Below are 20148 nucleotides of genomic sequence, written 5' to 3' on the forward strand. Positions count from 1 at the left end.
TTGAATACAGAGTTCCAAGTACTTGCTGATCACTGGAGCCATTAGTACTGGGTATCTTCCTGGGTTTTGTTGGGTAAGAGTTTATCTATGTAAGAAGTCACATTATACAAACATATACAAATTCACATAAAACCACCTCATATTTGCCAAATACTTGATTCTGTAAAGTTCTTTCGCCTCAGCTATTTCATCTGGTCTCACAGTAACTTGGAAGGTGGTCAGAGCAGATAAGAAAATGGAGACACAGAGCAATCAGCCATATTCTCATCTCACTTGGTCACAGGGCTAGGTAGTGAGAGTTTAGATTAGAACCAGCTTTCCTAACTTTCAAACCAGGGCTTTTCCTACTTGATTATGTCAATTTAAAAAAAATCCAGTAACTCAAGAGTTAAAGTAGAGTTTTAATGACTTCATAACTGTCAGAGTTATAATACCAATTTTCACTTACAGTGTATATTTAGGCTCATTTGACTGTAATTTGGTGGTAGGGGAGAATAAGAAACAGAAAAAGAAAATGGCATTTCATGCAGTATTATATAAAAACATAATAAGATCTTGAAAGCTGCAATATTATATAAAGAACCAAGAAAAAACAAACACTTTCTGTACTATTTTAGAACATGGTTTTAGCACATGGTTTTGATCACTTAATGAATATAAAGATCAAACAGTAAATGCAGACATGACCTTTGAGCTTAATTGTTCAACATGCACAGAGCTGAGCACTTTCTGATCAGTGTAATTAATCCCACCCAAAAAGGGGTAAATGATATGCCTTTAAGTCTAAAGTTAGGCTGTAGAATTCAGAATTCTACCTTTTACCCTATATGTTTCTTTTCCTCACTTTGTCTAATTTAGGTCAGTTGTAGAAAAATTATTTTTACTTAAAAAAATGGTCAACACATTTTTAGGGCTGGTTTGGGAATTTTTCTGGATCCAGAAAAATCATAAACTTAACCAGGTTGATATTTTGTTTTTGTTTTTTGTGCCAATCTAAAAGTACACACAAAACCTTTCTTCTTGGTTTTACTCAACAATTTCTAGCAAATGACAGTTTTTAATCTTTCAAAGATATACTTCAAAATTAAGTGATTTGTCTTTTTTACCTAATAATTTCTTCCTGACTTTTGAAATATTTTTCTAGCCATATTGAATATTGACAGGGAAAAGTCTCCACACATACACAAGATTCCTCTTAAATTCTCATATATGTTTTGCTGATGATATTTGTGGCAGATAGGAATATTGCAATTCAGTTAAATAGATGAAAAGTGGCTTCTGTTTGGAATACTACAGTAAGGAATTAGGTCTGGGTCACATAAAGGGCAGGCTCATGAAGCCTGTCCAGTACTACTGTCTTACCTCATGCAAGGAGCATAAAATAACTCTTCAGGCTTTTATTCATCAAAATGGAATGTGTTTCATTAGGAATTCTACTCAAAGAGTGAGACTGCTTACTGAGAAAATTATGTAGCAATCATCTTTCCCTAACCTAAAAAATAAAATACAAATGTGGAAAAGTTCACAGCATTTCATGCCCCCTACCCTGCCCTCCCATGACCACCTGGAGACATGGTTGGACCAAGAAGATGTATTGTGGACCCTCAGTGGTCTCAATATTAAGAGTCTGTGCAATAACTTCGAGGTTCTTCTCTGATTAGCTGTGTTTTCTCATTTGCATTTGTAGGCTGGAGAACAACTGGAAAGTCCACATCTAAAAATAAACAAAGCAAAGCAATAAACACCCTCTTATTATGTTACATTTCCTTTAATGGGGCAAGTGGTAGATATTTTTGTTGAAATGATGATTCGCAAACCAATTCAGTTCATAAGATATTGAGGATGCCTACCCTTTAAAGGACTTCAAAAGGGAGGAGACACTATCTTTACTCTTCATTTAAGTTCTGTCAGTTATAGAATTATAAAACAAAAGCACTGAACCCAGCTTTCAACTTGAAGCAATTGCTGAACCTGGTGAACTTGAACCATCTTGTGGGGATGAGGACAGGTCTACCACATATGTCATATAGACTCTAGTGTATATCTGTATGCAAAATGCCCCCTAAAGTTGTTCAGTGCACAATTACATATATGGTCCTGGTTGGGAGAGAGGTCAGAACTTGGAGCTTGCTTAGATGAAAGTCTAATAGGAAGCTTCCCACATAATGCTGTACCCAAAATGGTTATCACACTCTAAGTCACCATAGCCCTAAATCTATAAGGAAATTTGTTAGGCTTGCGTTTTGGTGCTGAGGTGAAAGAGGAAAGAGCTCCCCTACAAATACTTAATGGCAAGCCAATGAGCATACATACTGGCAGACCAAATTTAAATATCTATGTGTTCCAGGAAACCTCAAGCTGATAATTTAGTTTAAAATGGTCCAGTATAAGATGTGCTCCCAAGCACCTAGCAGAAGAGAATGGCTCCACCTTCAACACAGGTCTCAAAGATTCATTAAAATATTGCTTAAATACATGAACTCAAAGTAAAAATGAATAGAGAGATCGGGGAGATATAGAGAAATAGAGAAAGACCCTCAAAAAAATAACTAAAAAATTGCAAGAAACGTAACTCATAGTGAAAACAGAGAGAGAGAGAGAGAGAGAGAGAGAGAGAGAGAGAGAGAGAGAGATGGAAAGATTGAGAAGGAGGGAGTGAAAGATTACACACAGAAACAATGCACACTGAGTGAGAGCTAGTAGAAACAATAGGCCAAATCAGACCCACAAAGACTTCAAGTCCTGCACTTTTAAGACATAGAATAAAAAAGAGTTGCATGTGTTTTTTAAGTGACCAAGTAGATTTTGAACTATTAAAAAAGAAGTTGAGATTAAAACATCTGAAATTTAAAAACCTGATGAGTGGGTTTATAGCTAAAGAGAGAGTGAAGTGGAAGACAGATCTGAGGAGGTTAACCAGAATGTAATAGAGAAACAAAGAAATAAAATATGAAAGAGGTTAAAAGGCATGAGGAATAGAGTGATAAAGTCTAACATATCTGATAAGACTTTCAAAAAAAAATTAGAGGCAATATTTTGAAGATTTAATGGCTAAGAATTCTCTAGAAAGACACCAATCCCCAGATTCAAGAACAAGCCAGGATAAATTAAAGATAAAGTTATATCTAAGACATCTTAGTGACATTAAAGAAAACCAGTGGTTTCAACAGCAGTCTTATCTCTGAATAGCAAATGTGTAGGCCAGAAAACTATGGAATTATACTTTTAATATGTTAAAAGAAGTATCTATCAACTAAATTTGTTTACAAACTGTGCTATTGTTACTTTTTTAAAAACCATAATATAAAGGCATTTTCAGACAATAAAAATGGAAATTGTGCTACCAACAGACTCAGTTTAAACGATGTGATTCAGGCACAAAGAAAGTGTTACTAGATGGAAAATTTGTGCTATAAAAAGGAATGATGATTAGTAAAGAAAATGGTAGATATGTGAATAAAACTAAATGATTATTAACTATGTACAGCAATAATAATTTATGAGGCTTAAGTTAAGATCAAACTAGAATACAGCAATGGTGTATAAATCAGAAAGGGAGTGATCAGAATTAAGGTATTACAGAGGTCTTGTATTGTTCAGGAGGGGTAAAGATAAGAATTAACTTTAAACTTTGATAACTTAAGTATGCCTGATAAGTGTTTAGAATAACCCTTAAAGAACAGATCAAAGAATATAATTTCCCAACTGGAGAGGAAAAGAAATTAAATATGAAAAAAAAAATCTATCATTACAAAAGAAAGAAAAAAGAAAAGAGAAACAGAAAAAAAAGTCAATTTAAAGTGATAATTAAATATAACTAATTATAAGTAAGTAGCCCAAGTTACTCAGGTAGTAAGTAATAGAGCTGGTAATCAAACGTAGGCAGTATTTCTTAGAGTCTATTCTCTTAAAAACTGTGCTATACACAAAAAAGGAAGTATATATACTTCCTGTGCTAGTAGGGAATAATTGAAATATATAGTTAATTATAACAAATACAAATGGACTTAATACTTTATTTAAAAAAAAAACTTTCTCAAACTGAATAAATCCCTTCCCCCCCCCACGTTTATAAAACACACATCAAAGGACATAAAGACAAAAAAGTTGATAGTGAAAAGATGTAAACATCTTACCACACAAACACTAATAAAAAGAAAGCTGATGTGGGGCTCCTGAATGACTCAGCTGGTTAAGTGCCTGACTCTTGATTTTGGCTCAGGCCATGATCTCACAGTCATGCGATGGAGCCCCGAATTGGGCTCTGAGCTGGGCATGGAAGCTGTTTGAGATTCTCTCTCTCCCTCTGCCCCTCCCTGGCTCAGGCGCACACTCTAAATAAGTAAGTAGGTAAGTAAGTAAATAAATAAATAAATAAGAGAAAGCTAACATAACTTTAACAGACAAAAAGCATTGATAGAGCTAAAGAGTAACTACATAATAATATTCAATTCACCAAATAACTATAAAAATTCTAAACTTATATACACTAATAAAATAGCCTCAAAATATATGAAGCAAAACTGATAGACTTTATAGAAAAATAGAGAAATCCATCATCATAGTGGAAGATTTGAATGCTTCCTCCAGTAACTGACTGGTGAAACAAATCTTTAAAGATATAAAGAATTTGAAAAGTACAATGTTGTGGACTAAACTGTGTCACACATACCTCTTCCCCCTGCCCCAGCTCATATGTTAAAGTTCTAACCCCCAGTACCTCAAATATGAATCAGATTTGGAGAGAGGGTTCTTAAAGAGGTAATTAAATTAAAATGAGATCTTCAGGGTGGGCATTCATTCGGTATAACTGGTGTCATTATAAGAAGAGGTTATTAGGATACAGATACACAGAGGGAAGACCATGTGAAGACATAAGGTGAAAATGGCCATTTACCTGCCAAGAAGAGAGGCCTCAGAGGGAGTCAATCTTAATGACACCTTAATCTTTTACTTCTAACCTCCGCACTTGTGAGAGAATAAATTTCTGTTGTCAAGCCACCCTGTCTGTGGTTCTTTGTTAACAGCAGCCCTAGCAAACTAGTACATACAATAAGTTGGGTTTATTTAACAGTCATATATGGAACGGTGAACCTAACAAATGCAGAATGTATTGTTTTGAAGCAATGTGGGACATTTATAAAAATTAAGTTCTAGGATACAGAGCAAGCCTGAAGACATTTTGAACTATTGTATCATGCTCTCCATAATTTCTGATCACAGTGCAGTTAAGTTATAGATGCAAACAATAATAAAAAACCTGAAAAACCCCACAGGTCTACAAATTAAAACTTAGGCCTAACTTAGAGATCAAAGAAAAAATTATAATGGAAATGAGAAAATATTTAGGACTCTGATTATAAGAACAATATAAGAATGTGTGTGTGTGACACTAAAGTGTTACTTATAGGAAAATTTATAGCCTTTAATGCTTAATATCACAAAAGAAGAAAGGATGAAAAGAAGTATAAAATTTAAGAAGTTAGAAAACTAACAATAAATTAAGAGAAATAATAAAGAATAGAAATTAAATAGAATCAAATATACAAGAGAATCAAAACCAAAAGTTATTTGAGAAGACCAATTAAATTTTCAAATATCTGGTAGAACTGCTAAAAAAAATGGAAATAACCAATACAGGGAGTGAAAAATGGGACAGTAATGCAAATACATGAAAGGTAATAAGAAATTTTGAAGAACTATTTTTTTAATAAAGAAAATCTAGATGGCCTATAGACATTAAATACATTGAATCAGTAACTTAAAATTTGTACAATCACACATTAGCCCAGAAAGTCCTACAAAATCCTGTAGAAAGAAATAAATGTAATAATACACAAACTCTTTAAGAAAAGTTTAAAAAGAAGGAATCGTTTCTAATTTATTTCATGAGGCATAATCTTGATATAGAACCCTATAAGGAAATTTTGACAAAGGAAAATTATAGACCAACTTCACTCGTTAATATAGATACAAACATCTAAAACAAAACATTAGCAAACCCATTTTATCAAAAAAGTTAATTCATCATGACTGCATTGGGTTTATCTCAAGAATGCAAGATTGTTTTAACATTGGAAAATAACATATAGTTCTTCACATTAACAGATTAAGGGAGAAAAATCGTGATCATCTCAACTGATGAAGAAAAAAATATTTGATAAACTTTTACACTCGTGACAAAGTTCTAACAAAAAGGAACAGAGACAAAACCTACAGCAAGCCTCATAGTTAAGATGCAATCTTGCAAGCATCTTCTCTTCAACATTTTACCGGTAGTCTCAGCAAAAACAGAATGCAAGACAGAGAAAAAAAAATTATAAGAGATGGGAAGGAAGAATAAAAACTATCACTGTTCATACATGATACAAGCAATTGTGTAGAAACCCTGAAGAATTTACAGATAAATAATTGGAAATAGAGAGCTTAACTAGTTTCTTTAATTCAAAATCAATGTTTAAAAAAAGCACATTTCTGTATACCAAAACAATGTAGAAAATTAATGTTATTTATTTGTAACTATATAAAAATGGATAAAGCATTCAGGAATAAATGTAGCCAAAAATACGTAAGATATCCTTAGCAAAAGCCAGTAAAGAAGGGATATACCATGTCACATGTTAGAAGACACATTTTTTAAAATGTCAATAGTATGTAACTGATCTACAGAGTCACTGCAATTCTAAACAAGATTTCAAAGGTTTTATTTAAATATCTTTTGTTTATAAACTTGACAAAACTGATTCTAAAATTTATATGGAAAAGCAAAAGGCCAAGGATACATAAGACTTCCCTGAAAAACAGAGCGGGAAGACTTGCCTAAACAGTACCAGGAATTTTATAAATGGGCCTGGTGTTGCATACAGATAGACAAAATGAGCAGTGAACCAGAATAGAAAGACCAGAAAGTCCTCCATATATCTATTGAAACTTAGTGTATTCTGAAACCAAGACTAGAAATCACTGTGCTCTGACAATTTTTTTCTATATGTAAAACTTGAAACTGGAACCATACATCATATGACATATAAAAATCAGTCCAGGGGCGCCTGGGTGGCGCAGTCGGTTAAGCGTCCGACTTCAGCCAGGTCACGATCTCGCGGTCCGTGAGTTCGAGCCCCGCGTCAGGCTCTGGGCTGATGGCTCAGAGCCTGGAGCCTGTTTCTGATTCTGTGTCTCCCTCTCTCTCTGCCCCTCCCCCGTTCATGCTCTGTCTCTCTCTGTCCCAAAAATAAATAAAACGTTGAAAAAATAAAAAATAAAAATAAAAATCAGTCCAGATGATTAAACATGTAAATGTGAAGAGCAAAACTATAAACTTTGAAAGGACCACATAGAAGAACCCCTTTATATCCTTGGGATAGGGAAAGATTTCTTAAAATACAAAAATCACCAAAGATAAAGACAACAATTGACATTTTATTACATTAAAACTGAGAACTTTGGTGTATCAAAAGATACCATAGAGTGAAAAAACACCAAGACATAAACTGAGAGAATACATTTTAAACAAACATGATAAAGAGTTAATACCCAAATATAAAAATATCAGTTAGAAAAAAGTACATGATATAATGAAAACCTGCAAAAGATTTGAATAGGCATTTCATAGAAGGAAAAACTCAAATTAACAACATAAGAAAAGAGATAAAAATTAGAACCACAATGGCATACCATTTCCCACCCACCAGATTGGCACACAATTAGTCTGGTGATATCAAGTGTTGACAAGGATGTGGAACAACAGGAACTCTCATTAACTTTTAGTAGTAATGGAAATTAGTGCAATAGTTTTGCAGAACAACGTGGCATTATGTAATAAAGTATAGATGTACAAACACTTTGACTAAGGTATTTGCTGTTAGCACTTATGCACCAGAAGATATGTATAAGAACATTCATAGAAGCATTGTTTTTAATGGACAAAAAAGTGGAAACTACCCAAATATCTGTTAGCAGTAGAATGGGTAAATAAATTTAAGGGATGTTCTCACAGAAGAATACTATACAACAGTGAAAATGAATGAAAGGCAGTCATAATGTGAATGGATCTTAGAAATAGTATGTTGAGGGGCGCCTGGGTGGCTCAGTTGGTTGAGCAATCGACTTCGGCTCCGGTCATGATCTCACGGTTTGTGAGTTCGAGCCCCGCGTTGGACTCTGTGCAGACAGCTCAGAGCCTGGAGCCTGCTTCTGATTTTGTGTCTTCCTCTCTCTCTGCCCCTCCCCCACTCATGCTCTGTCTGTCTCTGTCTCAGAAATAAACATTAAAAATTTTTTTAAAAAGAAAAAGAAATAGGATGTTGAGTTTTGAAAAAAAAAAAAGCAAGTTGGAGGATAATTGTTGAATATAAGCCCATTCGCTTAAAGTTCAGAAATATGCAAAACCAAGCAATATATGGATTAGGAATGCAAATTTCTTTATTTGTAATGCTAAAAAGAATATTAAGGAAATTATGACATTATAATAGCCAGGACATGGATGGAGACAACCTAAGTGTCCATCGATGTTTGAATGGATAAAGAAAAAGTGTGTATGTGATAGAATATTATTCTGCCATAAAAAGAAAGAAATCCTGCCATTTGTAACAACATGGATAGAATGTGAGTACATTAAACTAAGTGAAGCAAGTCCGATAAAGACAAATACTGTATAATCGCACTTATATGTAGATTATAAAACTTATTGGAGATTGGATTTGTGGTTACCAGAGGTGAGGGTAGTTAAAAGGTACAAACTTGTAGCTATAAGATGAATAATTTCTGGGGATGTAATATACAGCATGATGACTGTAGTTAACACTGCTATATGGTATATTTGAAGGTTGCCAAGAGAGTAAATCATAAAAGCTCTCATCACAGGGAAAACCTTTTTTTCTTTTTTCTTTTTGTATCCAAATGAGATGATGGATGTTATCTAAACATATTGTGGTAATCATTTCATAAATATATATAAGTCAGGTCATTGTATACTTTAAACAATGCTGTACATCAAATATCTCAATAAAACTGAAGGAAAAAAATGATTACAAAGGATTTAAGATAGCAGAGGGAAAAGTCAATAGGAACTGAAAAGGTAGTGGCATATTCTTTTTATAAAAGGTATAAAGTCAGGTCATAATATTTGTATGTATTTAGTATTTAATAAAAACAATAACAGATTAAGGAATTAAGTGAATTACCCCCAAACCTCAACCAATAACCTATATTTAGGGCTTGAAATGGAATTGTCTGACTCCAAAGCCCTTGGTTGTAGCCATAATAGTATCTGCTCTCAAAGTAGTTGGCATAAAAGGCTAATAATCCACTTTCTCATTTTCCCTTACTTTGTGAGTTGGTTAGGCCTGTGGCATCTTCCACTCCCTGCCATGGGTGAATTTGCAGAGAACAAAGAACCTTCTCCTTTTCTGTAGGAAGGGTATGTAATTTCTTTCTCTAATCAAATTTTGTTCTACCCTTCTCCTCTATGGTTTTCTTTTTTTTTTTTTTTTTAAGTTTATTTATTTTTGAGAGAGAAGGAGGGAGAAAGCGAGAATCCCAGGCAGGCTCCATACTATTAGCAGAGAGCCTGATACAGGACTTGAACTCATGAACCACGAGAACATGACCTGAGCTGAAACCAAGAGTCAGACGCTTAACCGACTGAACCACACAGGCACCCCTGTGTATTTGTTTAATTGAGGTAAGATTCACATAAAATTAGTCATTTTAAAGCAAACAATTTAGGGGCGCCTGGGTGGCTCAGTTGGTTAAGCGGCCAACTTCGGCTCAGGTCATGATCTCGCAGTCCGTGAGTTCGAGCCCCGTGTCGGGCTCTGTGCTGACAGCTCGGAGCCTGGAGCCTGTTTCAGATTCTGTATCTCCCTCTCTCTGACCCTCCCCCATTCATGCTCTGTCTCTCTCTGTCTCAAAAATAAATAAAGGTTAAAAAAAAATTAAAGAAAAAAAGCAAACAATTTAGTATAATTCACCACTTCTATCTAGTTATAAGACATTTCCCCCAAAGGAAACCCAGTACCTATTAGGCAGTTGCTCCCTGTTTCTCCCTTCCCTAGGCCCTGGCAACCATCAGTTTTCTGCCTCAATGGACTTGTCTGTTCTGGTTATTTAATATAAATGTATCATGCAATATTTGTCCTTTGGTGTCTGGTTTCTTCCACTTAGCATAATGTTTACAGGTTCATCTACATTGTAGCACGTGTCAGTATTTCATTCTTTTTATGGCTGAATAAAATTCCACCTCTCCTCTACTTTTTTGTCCTTTCCTCCTCAGAACCTCCTAGGTTTCTCTTAACTCCTTTTCCCCTTTATCTAGTTAAATTTTACGGCTCTTGCTCTTCTCTAGCAAAATGTCTAAGATTCTAGCTGCTTTCTCTCTATCATACTTTGATGGGATGAGCCCTTATCTGAACAACTCCCATTTTGGGGTTATTTGCAACTGTGATCTCTGTACAACTACTGCTTTACTCAATTCCTTGATAAAACTGTTCAGTAGAACAGCCCAATATGATTTTAACTGCTTTGTCTGGCATGGAGAACATTATTTGCCATCTTATCTACAGGGTGTAGGGAGATACTGTGCCAAATGCTTTGTTGGTATCAAGATTCATCCCTTCTAGGGTTATCCATCCCCATAATTTCCTATTCCTCAACTTCTCCTTCTTTATGTCTTCAGCTTTAAATGTCACTTCCTCAGGGAAGCTATCTTTACCTGCATCCTTTGGTTTGCTTTGCCAGGGATAACTGGTTCCCATTTATGCTCTTGTTTCTGTTCCTTGTTACATTGTCTCACAAGTCAGGCCTCCTAGTGTTTATTATCACAGCCCCTGTGCCTTTTCTTTGGTGTGCTTATACTTGTAAATTAGCTAGCTCTTTAGTGTCATTATTTCAATTTGTCTCCCATCTCCTCTGCTAAATTGTAAAATCCAAGATAGCCCAGTCCATGTATTTTCTTTTTCTAGCTCCTACCACAGTGTCTAACAAATATTAAGTGCTCAATAAATGTTTGCTGTGAGAAAACTATCTTAATAAACCTGTCTAGTAAACAGGTTTTTACACTGTTTGTTCACTGAACCTTGGCAGCCAAAAATTGAAGAAACTTTGGATCCACTTTGAGTTTCTTTTGGGTCAGCGTTCTGAGCTGACTCACTTGTCCTGGTCCCCTGGCCCGGAACCTTGATGATGCTTATTTGATGTATTTATATAAAGAAGAAGTAAAGGACTTTGGATTAGTTAGTTGCAAGAATTTTTTTTCTATGAATTAGTTTTAGAAATGGGTCCCTTTTGGTTGGGGGGAAGAAGGTAGGAGGGAGATTGAGTGGGGGTTGGTGAAAAGAGAGAAGGTGAATTTAATCTCTTCCTTGATGCCCTTTACCTGAGCAGCAAAGTGTGATGAATGCTACAGAGCAAATGTAATAAATGTCTCAATATCTTGGCTGAGAGCAGGAGTCTAATTACAAGCCATATGGCCTCTTCAGCACAGTGGCTGTGAATTTATTTGGGTTTTATCCAGGTGAGTAACAAGAACAGTTAAGCAATCAATAGATTTTTCTATCACTGAATATCACATGTTTAGAACCAAGGTCAACTCTATAAAATCTTCTCCTTAGATATCTTATTCCCTCTCCTTCCAAAAAATGAGGAAATCGTGATTGCATGAAAAAAATCTTTAGGGTTTAACTGGGAGTTTTCAGTCCATTGCCTTCAGTTTGGGGGAAAAAAACCAATACTGAATTTAGCTGTTGTAATCTTGGATTGTTTTACCAGGGTGTTTAGAGATAACTGGTTCTCACGCTCTTGCTTCTTGCTTCTTGCTTGTTTCTCTCTCTCTCTCTCTCTTTCTCTCTCTCTCTCTCTCTCTCTCTCTCACACACACACACACACACAGACACACACACACACAGACACACACACACACACACGCAGAGTTCCAGGAAACAGGGTATCTGAAGATGGTCTACAGAGTTCTCTTAGCTAGCAGTAGTATTCTGATTTCATTGTGGTCTTCAGCTAACAGAGGAGTATACTGGGTCTAAATGAGATTGTTTTAAGTATACCACTCAAAAATTCACAAAGTGGAACTTCGAATTTGTGAACATTTGAAAGGAAGGGAAATCACCTGGTATTTATTACCTTTACCTTTCAAGTTTCAAATTTTCCAAGATGAAAAAGAGGAGGTGATGGGCTCCCCCCAGATACTTTCTCTCTTCTGTTTGATCCTAATTGATTCATAAGAATAATAGAATTTCTCTGTGTTCCTAGGATCCCACTGGGAGTATATTTTTATTTTGAAAAGAGATGGATGTCTGTTTACAAATTCTATAGTTTCCTGTGAATATTGAAGAGTCCACTGGAATTTCCCCCTTTCTTAAGTGTAGAAGCTGGATTATACCTTCTCACATAGTTGAAAGAGACATAATAACTAAAGCTAATCTTTCCTCTCTACTACCAAATCCTACCCTGTATCACTACTCTCAAATAGAAACTGGTACCATTTACAGCATCAAAACGTATCTTAGGCTTTAGCCAGTGTCAAGGAGTAGGTATGTTTGTAATATGTACATAATAAAAAATATCATATCCAAGAAAAATTGTAGACTTTAAATATAAAACTAGAATATTAACTATCTCAAGTCAAGTGAAAAACATCTGTAATGTTTTTTAATAAGTCAGCTGGCTAACATAGAGTTTGATATTTTAAATTTGGATTTTCATAAATTAAGAAATATCTAGTGTTCTATAACGTGTCCTTAAAAGAGAAGTTTGAGGTGTTTATTCACTGAATTCAAATCACAAATGTATTTCTCTAGTTAGCTTCTTTCTTCTTTATTAGTCTAATTAGGCATAAGGAGGCAATAAAGTATTAAGGAGCTATAACTTTTAATCTGGAGAGAAGATAATCTCGTATTAGTTTTATTATAGTTTTTATCTTGGCATTTCTGAGAATTGCACTTAGAATAATATAAGATATGCTAGCCATACTTCTTTGAAAATTAATACTTGGGGTGCCTGGGTGGCGCAGTCGGTTGAGCGTCCGACTTCAGCCGGGTCACGATCTCACGGTCCGTGAGTTCGAGCCCAGCGTCGGGCTCTGGGCTGATGGCTCGGAGCCTGGAGCCTGTTTCCGATTCTGTGTCTCCCTCTCTCTCTGCCCCTCCCCCGTTCATGCTCTGTCTCTCTCTGTCCCAAAAATAAATAAACGTTGAAAAAAAAATTAAAAAAAAAAAGAAAATTAATACTCAAATATGAAAAATACATTTTCATTTGTAATATTCATATACTGGTCAAATCTCTAAGTACAGTATAATCTGTAGCATAGCATTTACATTGATAATTAATATAAAACCCTTGCTCCACCTGCTTCTCCCCATCCCACTGTATCATCTCAATTAGCTTCAGTCTTCCCTGAAAGTAGGGTATTATGCTTCACAGGCATTTTGTTCTATTACTCGCCAATGAGTATCAAGCTGGAAATGTGGATTTATAGTCCACTCAGAGAAATGTTTTATCAGTACTGGCTGCATAATTAGCAAAACACAGTGCACAATGAAAAATGTGTTATACGTGATTCAAAAGCTAAGAATTTGAAGTGAGGCACCTGGGTGGCTCAGCTGGTTAAGTGTCCAACTTCAGCTCAGGTAGTGATCTCACAGTGCTATTTGTGCTAATAGCTCAGAGCCTAGAGCCTGCTTCAGATCCTGTCTCCCTCTCTCTTACCCCCCTCCCCCCATCCATGCTCTGTCTTTCTCTGTCTCAAAAATGAATAAACATTAAAAAAATTTTTTTTTTAATTTTTTTTTCAATGTTTATTTATTTTTGGGACAGAGAGAGACAGAGCATGAACGGGGGAGGGGCAGAGAGAAAGGGAGACACAGAATCAGAAACAGGCTCCGAGCCATCAGCCCAGAGCCTGATGCGGGGCTCAAACTCACGAACCGCGAGATAGTGACCTGGCTGAAGTCGGACGCTTAACCGACTGCGCCACCCAGGCGCCCCCAAAAAAATTTTTTTAAAAGCTAACAATTTGAAGATGGTGACAGCAGAGTAATAAACCAAGTGTTGGAATTCTAGCCAGTGCAATAAAGCAAGAAAAATAAATAAAAAGCATGTGGATTGGAATGGAAGAAATAAGACTATTTCTATTTGCAGAGGACATAATTGACATCATAGAGAATCCCAAAGAATTCACACATATCAATACAAATTAATGAGTGAGCTTAACAGGAACACAGGATACAAAGTCAGTACACAAAAATAATTGTAAATACTTGTGATGAACAAGTATTTAAGTATTTAATCTGGAAACCTAGATTAAAAGCCAGTGCCATTTACAATAGCTCTCCCCAAAATGAAATAGTTAGGTATCCATTTAACAAAACATATTCCATCTCTGTATTCTGAAAACTACAGAACACTCATAAAAGAAACCAAATGAGACCTAAATAAGTAGAGACACATCCCATGTTGTTGAATTAGAAGATTCAACATAGTAGAGATCTCAATTTTCCCAAACTAATATACAAATTTCATGCAATTTTAATTTTTTTTTATTTATATATGAAATTTATTGTCAAATTGGTTTCCATACAACACCCAGTGCTCATCCCAAAAGGTGCCCTCCTCAATACCCATCACCCACCCTCTCCTCCCTCCCACCCACCCCCCATCAACCCTCAGTTTGCTCTCAGTTCTCAACAGTCTCTTATGCTTTGGCTCTCTCCCACTCTAACCTCTTTTTCTTTTTTTTTTTTTTTCCTTCCCCTACCCCATGGGTTCCTGTTAAGTTTCTCAGGATCCACATAAGAGTGAAACCATATGGTATCTGTCTTTCTCTGTATGGCTTATTTCACTTAGCATCACACTCTCCAGTTCCATCCACGTTGCTACAAAAGGCCATATTTCATTTTTTCTCATTGCCACGTAGTATTCCATAGTGTATATAAACCACAATTTCTTTATCCATTCATCAGTTGATGGACATTTAGGCTCTTTCCATAATTTGGCTATTGTTGAGAGTGCTGCTATGAACATTGGGGTACAAGTGCCCCTATGCATCAGTACTCCTGTGTCCCTTGGATAAATTCCTAGCAGTGCTATTGCTGGGTCATAGGGTAGGTCTATTTTTAATTTTCTGAGGAACCTCCACACTGCTTTCCAGAGCGGCTGCACCAATTTGCATTCCCACCAACAGTGCAAGAGGGTTCCCGTTTCTCCACATCCTCTCCAGCATCTAGAGTCTCCTGATTTGTTCATTTTGGCCACTCTGACTGGCGTGAGGTGATACCTGAGTGTGGTTTTGATTTGTATTTCCCTGATAAGGAGCGACGCTGAACATCTTTTCATGTGCCTGTTGGCCATCCGGATGTCTTCTTTAGAGAAGTGTCTATTCATGTTTTCTGCCCATTTCTTCACTGGGTTATTTCCTTTTCGGGTGTGGAGTTTGGTGAGCTCTTTATACATTTTGGATACTAGCCCTTTGTCCGATATGTCATTTGCAAAGATCTTTTCCCATTCCGTTGGTTGCCTTTTAGTTTTGTTGGTTGTTTCCTTTGCTGTGCAGAAGCTTTTGATCTTCATAAGGTCCCAGGAATTCACTTTTGCTTTTAATTCCCTTGCCTTTGGGGATGTGTCGAGTAAGAGATTGCTACGGCTGAGGTCAGAGAGGTCTTTTCCTGCTTTCTCCTCTAAGGTTTTGATGGTTTCCTGTCTCACATTCAGGTCCTTTATCCATTTTGAGTTTATTTTTGTGAATGGTGTGAGAAAGTGGTCTAGTTTCAACCTTCTGCATGTTGCTGTCCAGTTCTCCCAGCACCATTTGTTAAAGAGACTGTCTTTTTTCCATTGGATGTTCTTTCCTGCTTTGTCAAAGATGAGTTGGCCATATGTTTGTGGGTCTAGTTCTGGGGTTTCTATTCTATTCCATTGGTCTATGTGTCTGTTTTTGTGCCAATACCATGCTGTCTTGATGATGACAGCTTTGTAGTAGAGGCTAAAGTCTGGGATTGTGATGCCTCCTGCTTTGGTCTTCTTCTTCAAAATTACTTTGGCTATTCGGGGCCTTTTGTGGTTCCATATGAATTTTAGGATTGCTTGTTCTAGTTTCGAGAAGAATGCTGGTGCAATTTTGATTGGGATTGCATTGAATGTGTAGATAGCTTTGGGTAGTATTGACATTTTGACAATATTTATTCTTCCAATCCATGAGCAGGGAATGTCTTTCCATTTCTTTAAATCTTCTTCAATTACCTTCATAAGCTTTCTATAGTTTTCAGCATACAGATCCTTTACATCTTTGGTTAGATTTATTCCTAGGTATTTTATGCTTCTTGGTGCAATTGTGAATGGGATCAGTTTCCTTATTTGTCTTTCTGTTACTTCATTGTTAGTGTATAAGAATGCAACTGATTTCTGTACATTGATTTTGTATCCTGCAACTTTGCTGAATTCATGTATCAGTTCTAGCAGACTTTTGGTGGAGTCTATCGGATTTTCCATGTATAATATCATGTCATCTGCAAAAAGCGAAAGCTTGACTTCATCTTTGCCAATTTGGATGCCTTTGATTTCCTTTTGTTGTCTGATTGCTGATGCTAGAACTTCCAGCACTATGTTAAACAACAGTGGTGAGAGTGGGCATCCCTGTCGTGTTCCTGATCTCAGGGAAAAAGCTCTCAGTTTTTCCCCGTTGAGGATGATGTTAGCTGTGGGCTTTTCATAAATGGCTTTTATGATCTTTAAGTATGTTCCTTCTATCCCGACTTTCTCAAGGGTTTTTATTAAGAAAGGGTGCTGGATTTTGTCAAAGGCCTTTTCTGCATCGATTGACAGGATCATATGGTTTTTCTCTTTTTTTTTTGTTAATGTGATGTATCACGTTGATTGATTTGCGAATGTTGAACCAGCCCTGCATCCCAGGAATGAATCCCACTGGATCATGGTGAATAATTCTTTTTATATGCCGTTGAATTCGATTTGCTAGTATCTTATTGAGAATTTTTGCATCTATATTCATCAGGGATATTGGCCTGTAGTTCTCTTTTTTTACTGGGTCTCTGTCTGGTTTAGGAATCAATGTAATACTGGGTTCATAGAATGAGTCTGGAAGTTTTCCTTCCCTTTCTATTTCTTGGAATAGCTTGAGAAGGATAGGTATTATCTCTGCTTTAAACGTCTGGTAGAACTCCCCTGGGAAGCCATCTGGTCCTGGACTCTTATTTGTTGGGAGATTTTTGATAACCGATTCAATTTCTTCACTGGTTATGGGTCTGTTCAAGCTTTCTATTTCCTCCTGATTGAGTTTTGGAAGAGTGTGGGTGTTCAGGAATTTGTCCATTTCTTCCAGGTTGTCCAATTTGTTGGCATATAATTTTTCATAGTATTCCCTGATAATTGTTTGTATCTCTGAGGGATTGGTTGTAATCATTCCATTTTCATTCATGATTTTATCTATTTGGGTCATCTCCCGTTTCTTTTTGAGAAGCCTGGCTAGAGGTTTGTCAATTTTGTTTATTTTTTCAAAAAACCAACTCTTGGTTTCGTTGATCTGCTCTACAGTTTTTTTAGATTCTATATTGTTTATTTCTGCTCTGATCTTTATTATTTCTCTTCTTCTGCTGGGTTTAGGCTGCCTTTGCTGTTCTGCTTCTATTTCCTTTAGGTGTGCTGTTAGATTTTGTATTTGGGATTTTTCTTGTTTCTTGAGATAGGCCTGGATTGCAATGTATTTTCCTCTCAGGACTGCCTTCGCTGCGTCCCAAAGCGTTTGGATTGTTGTATTTTCATTTTCGTTTGTTTCCATATATTTTTTAATTTCTTCTCTAATTGCTTGGTTGACCCACTCATTCGGTAGTAGGGTGTTCTTTAACCTCCATGCTTTTGGAGGTTTTCCAGACTTTTTTCTGTGGTTGATTTCAAGCTTCATAGCATTGTGGTCTGAAAGTATGCATGGTATGATTTCAATTCTTGTAAACTTATGAAGGGCTGTTTTGTGACCCAGTATATGATCTATCTTGGAGAATGTTCCATGTGCACTCGAGAAGAAAGTATATTCTGTTGCTTTGGGATGCAGAGTTCTAAATATATCTGTCAAGTCCATCTGATCCAATGTCTCATTCAGGGCCCTTGTTTCTTTATTGACCGTGTGTCTAGATGATCTATCCATTTCTGTAAGTGGGGTGTTAAAGTCCCCTGCAATGACCACATTCTTATCAATAAGGTTGCTTGTGTTTATGAGTAATTGTTTTATATATTTGGGCGCTCCGGTATTCGGCGCATAGACATTTATAATTGTTAGCTCTTCCTGATGGATAGACCCTGTCACTATTATATAATGTCCTTCTTCATCTCTTGTTACAGCCTTTAATTTAAAGTCTAGTTTGTCTGATATAAGTATGGCTACTCCAGCTTTCTTTTGGCTTCCAGTAGCATGATAAATAGTTCTCCATCCCCTCACTCTCAATCTAAAGGTGTCCTCAGGTCTAAAATGAGTCTCTTGTAGACAGCAAATAGATGGGTCTTGTTTTTTTATCCATTCTGATACCCTATGTCTTTTGGTTGGCGCATTTAATCCATTTACATTCAGTGTTATTATAGAAAGATATGGGTTTAGAGTCATTGTGATGTCTGTATGTTTTATGCTTGTAGTGATGTCTCTGGTACTTTGTCTCACAGGGTCCCCCTTAGGATCTCTTGTAGGGCTGGTTTAGTGGTGACAAATTCCTTCAGTTTTTGTTTGTTTGGGAAGACCTTTATCTCTCCTTCTATTCTCAATGACAGACTTGCTGGATAAAGGATTCTCGGCTGCATATTTTTTCTGTCTAGCAAACTGAAAATCTCGTGCCAACTCTTTCTGGCCTGCCAAGTTTCAAAAGAGAGATCAGTCACGAGTCTTATAGGTCTCTCTTTATATGTGAGGGCACGTTTACCCCTTGCTGCTTTCAGAATTTTCTCTTTATCCTTGTATTTTGCCAGTTTCACTATGATATGTCGTGCAGAAGATCGATTCAAGTTCCGTCTGAAGGGAGTTCTCTGTGCCTCTTGGATTTCAATGCCTTTTTCCTTCCCCACTTCAGGGAAGTTCTCAGCTATTATTTCTTCAAGTACCCCTTCAGCACCTTTCCCTCTCTCTTCCTCCTCTGGGATACCAATTATGCGTAGATTATTTCTCTTTAGTGTATCACTTAGTTCTCTAATTTTCCCCTCATACTCCTGGATTTTCTTATCTCTCTTTTTCTCAGCTTCCTCTTTTTCCATAACTTTATCTTCTAGTTCACCTATTCTCTCCTCTGCCTCTTCAATCCGAGCCGTGGTGGTTTCCATTTTGTTATGCATTTCGTTTAAAGCATTTTTCAGCTCCTCGTGACTGTTCCTTAGTCCCTTGATCTCTGTAGCAAGAGATTCTCTGCTGTCAGCTATACTGTTTTCAAGCCCAGCGATTAATTTTATGACTATTATTCTAAATTCACTTTCTGTTATATTATTTAAATCCTTTTTGATCAGCTCATTAGCTGTTGTTATTTCCTGGAGATTCTTCTGAGGGGAATTCTTCCGCTTGGTCATTTTGGATAGTCCCTGGCGTGGTGAGGACCTGCAGGGCACTTCCCCTGTGCTGTGGTGTATAACTGGAGTTGGTGGGCGGAGCCGCAGTCAGACCTGATGTCTGCCCCCAGCCCACCGCTGGGGCCACAGTCAGACTGGTGCGTGCCTTCTCTTCCCCTCTCCTAGGGGCGGGATTCACTGTGGGGTGGGGTGGCCTGTCTGGGCTACTTGCACACTGCCAGGCTTGTGATGCTGGGGATCTGGCGTCTTAGCTGGGGTGGGTAGGCAAGGTGCACAGGGGCAGGAGGGGCAGGCTTAGCTTGCTTCTCCTTAGGTGATCCACTTCAGGAGGGGCCCTGTGGCAGCAGGAGGGAGTCAGATCCGCTGCCGGAGGTTTGGCTCCGCAGAAGCGCAGAGTTGGGTGTTTGCGCGGAGCGAGCAAGTTCCCTGGCAGGAACTGGTTCTCTTTGGGATTTTGGCTGGGGGATGGGCGGGGGAGATGGCGCTGGCGAGCGCCTTTGTTCCCCACCAAACTGAGCTCTGTCGTCAGGGGGCTCAGCAGCTCTCCTTCCCTTTGTCCTCCAGCCTTCCCGCTTTCTGAGCAGAGCTGTT

General features: G+C 37.2%; 1 protein-coding gene across 4 annotated transcripts in view; it reads right to left on the bottom strand.

The window, feature by feature from the left end:
• Positions 1-381: 381 nt before the first annotated feature.
• Positions 382-20148, bottom strand: part of DNAJC5B (DnaJ heat shock protein family (Hsp40) member C5 beta) — a 106113-nt gene continuing 86346 nt past the window's right edge. For 3 of the 4 annotated variants that reach the window (XM_040487698.1, XM_040487697.1, XM_040487699.1), the window contains one exon: positions 382-1714. In XM_040487698.1, the coding sequence (XP_040343632.1) occupies positions 1620-1714 (95 nt within the window). In that variant the 3' untranslated portion in view covers positions 382-1619. The remainder of the gene's footprint in view (positions 1715-20148) is intronic. The other variant, XR_005794206.1, reaches the window with a different exon arrangement.

Source organism: Herpailurus yagouaroundi, unplaced genomic scaffold (genome assembly GCF_014898765.1).
Source record: "Herpailurus yagouaroundi ecotype Mexico unplaced genomic scaffold, PumYag 165, whole genome shotgun sequence".
Classification (NCBI taxonomy): domain Eukaryota; kingdom Metazoa; phylum Chordata; class Mammalia; order Carnivora; family Felidae; genus Herpailurus; species Herpailurus yagouaroundi.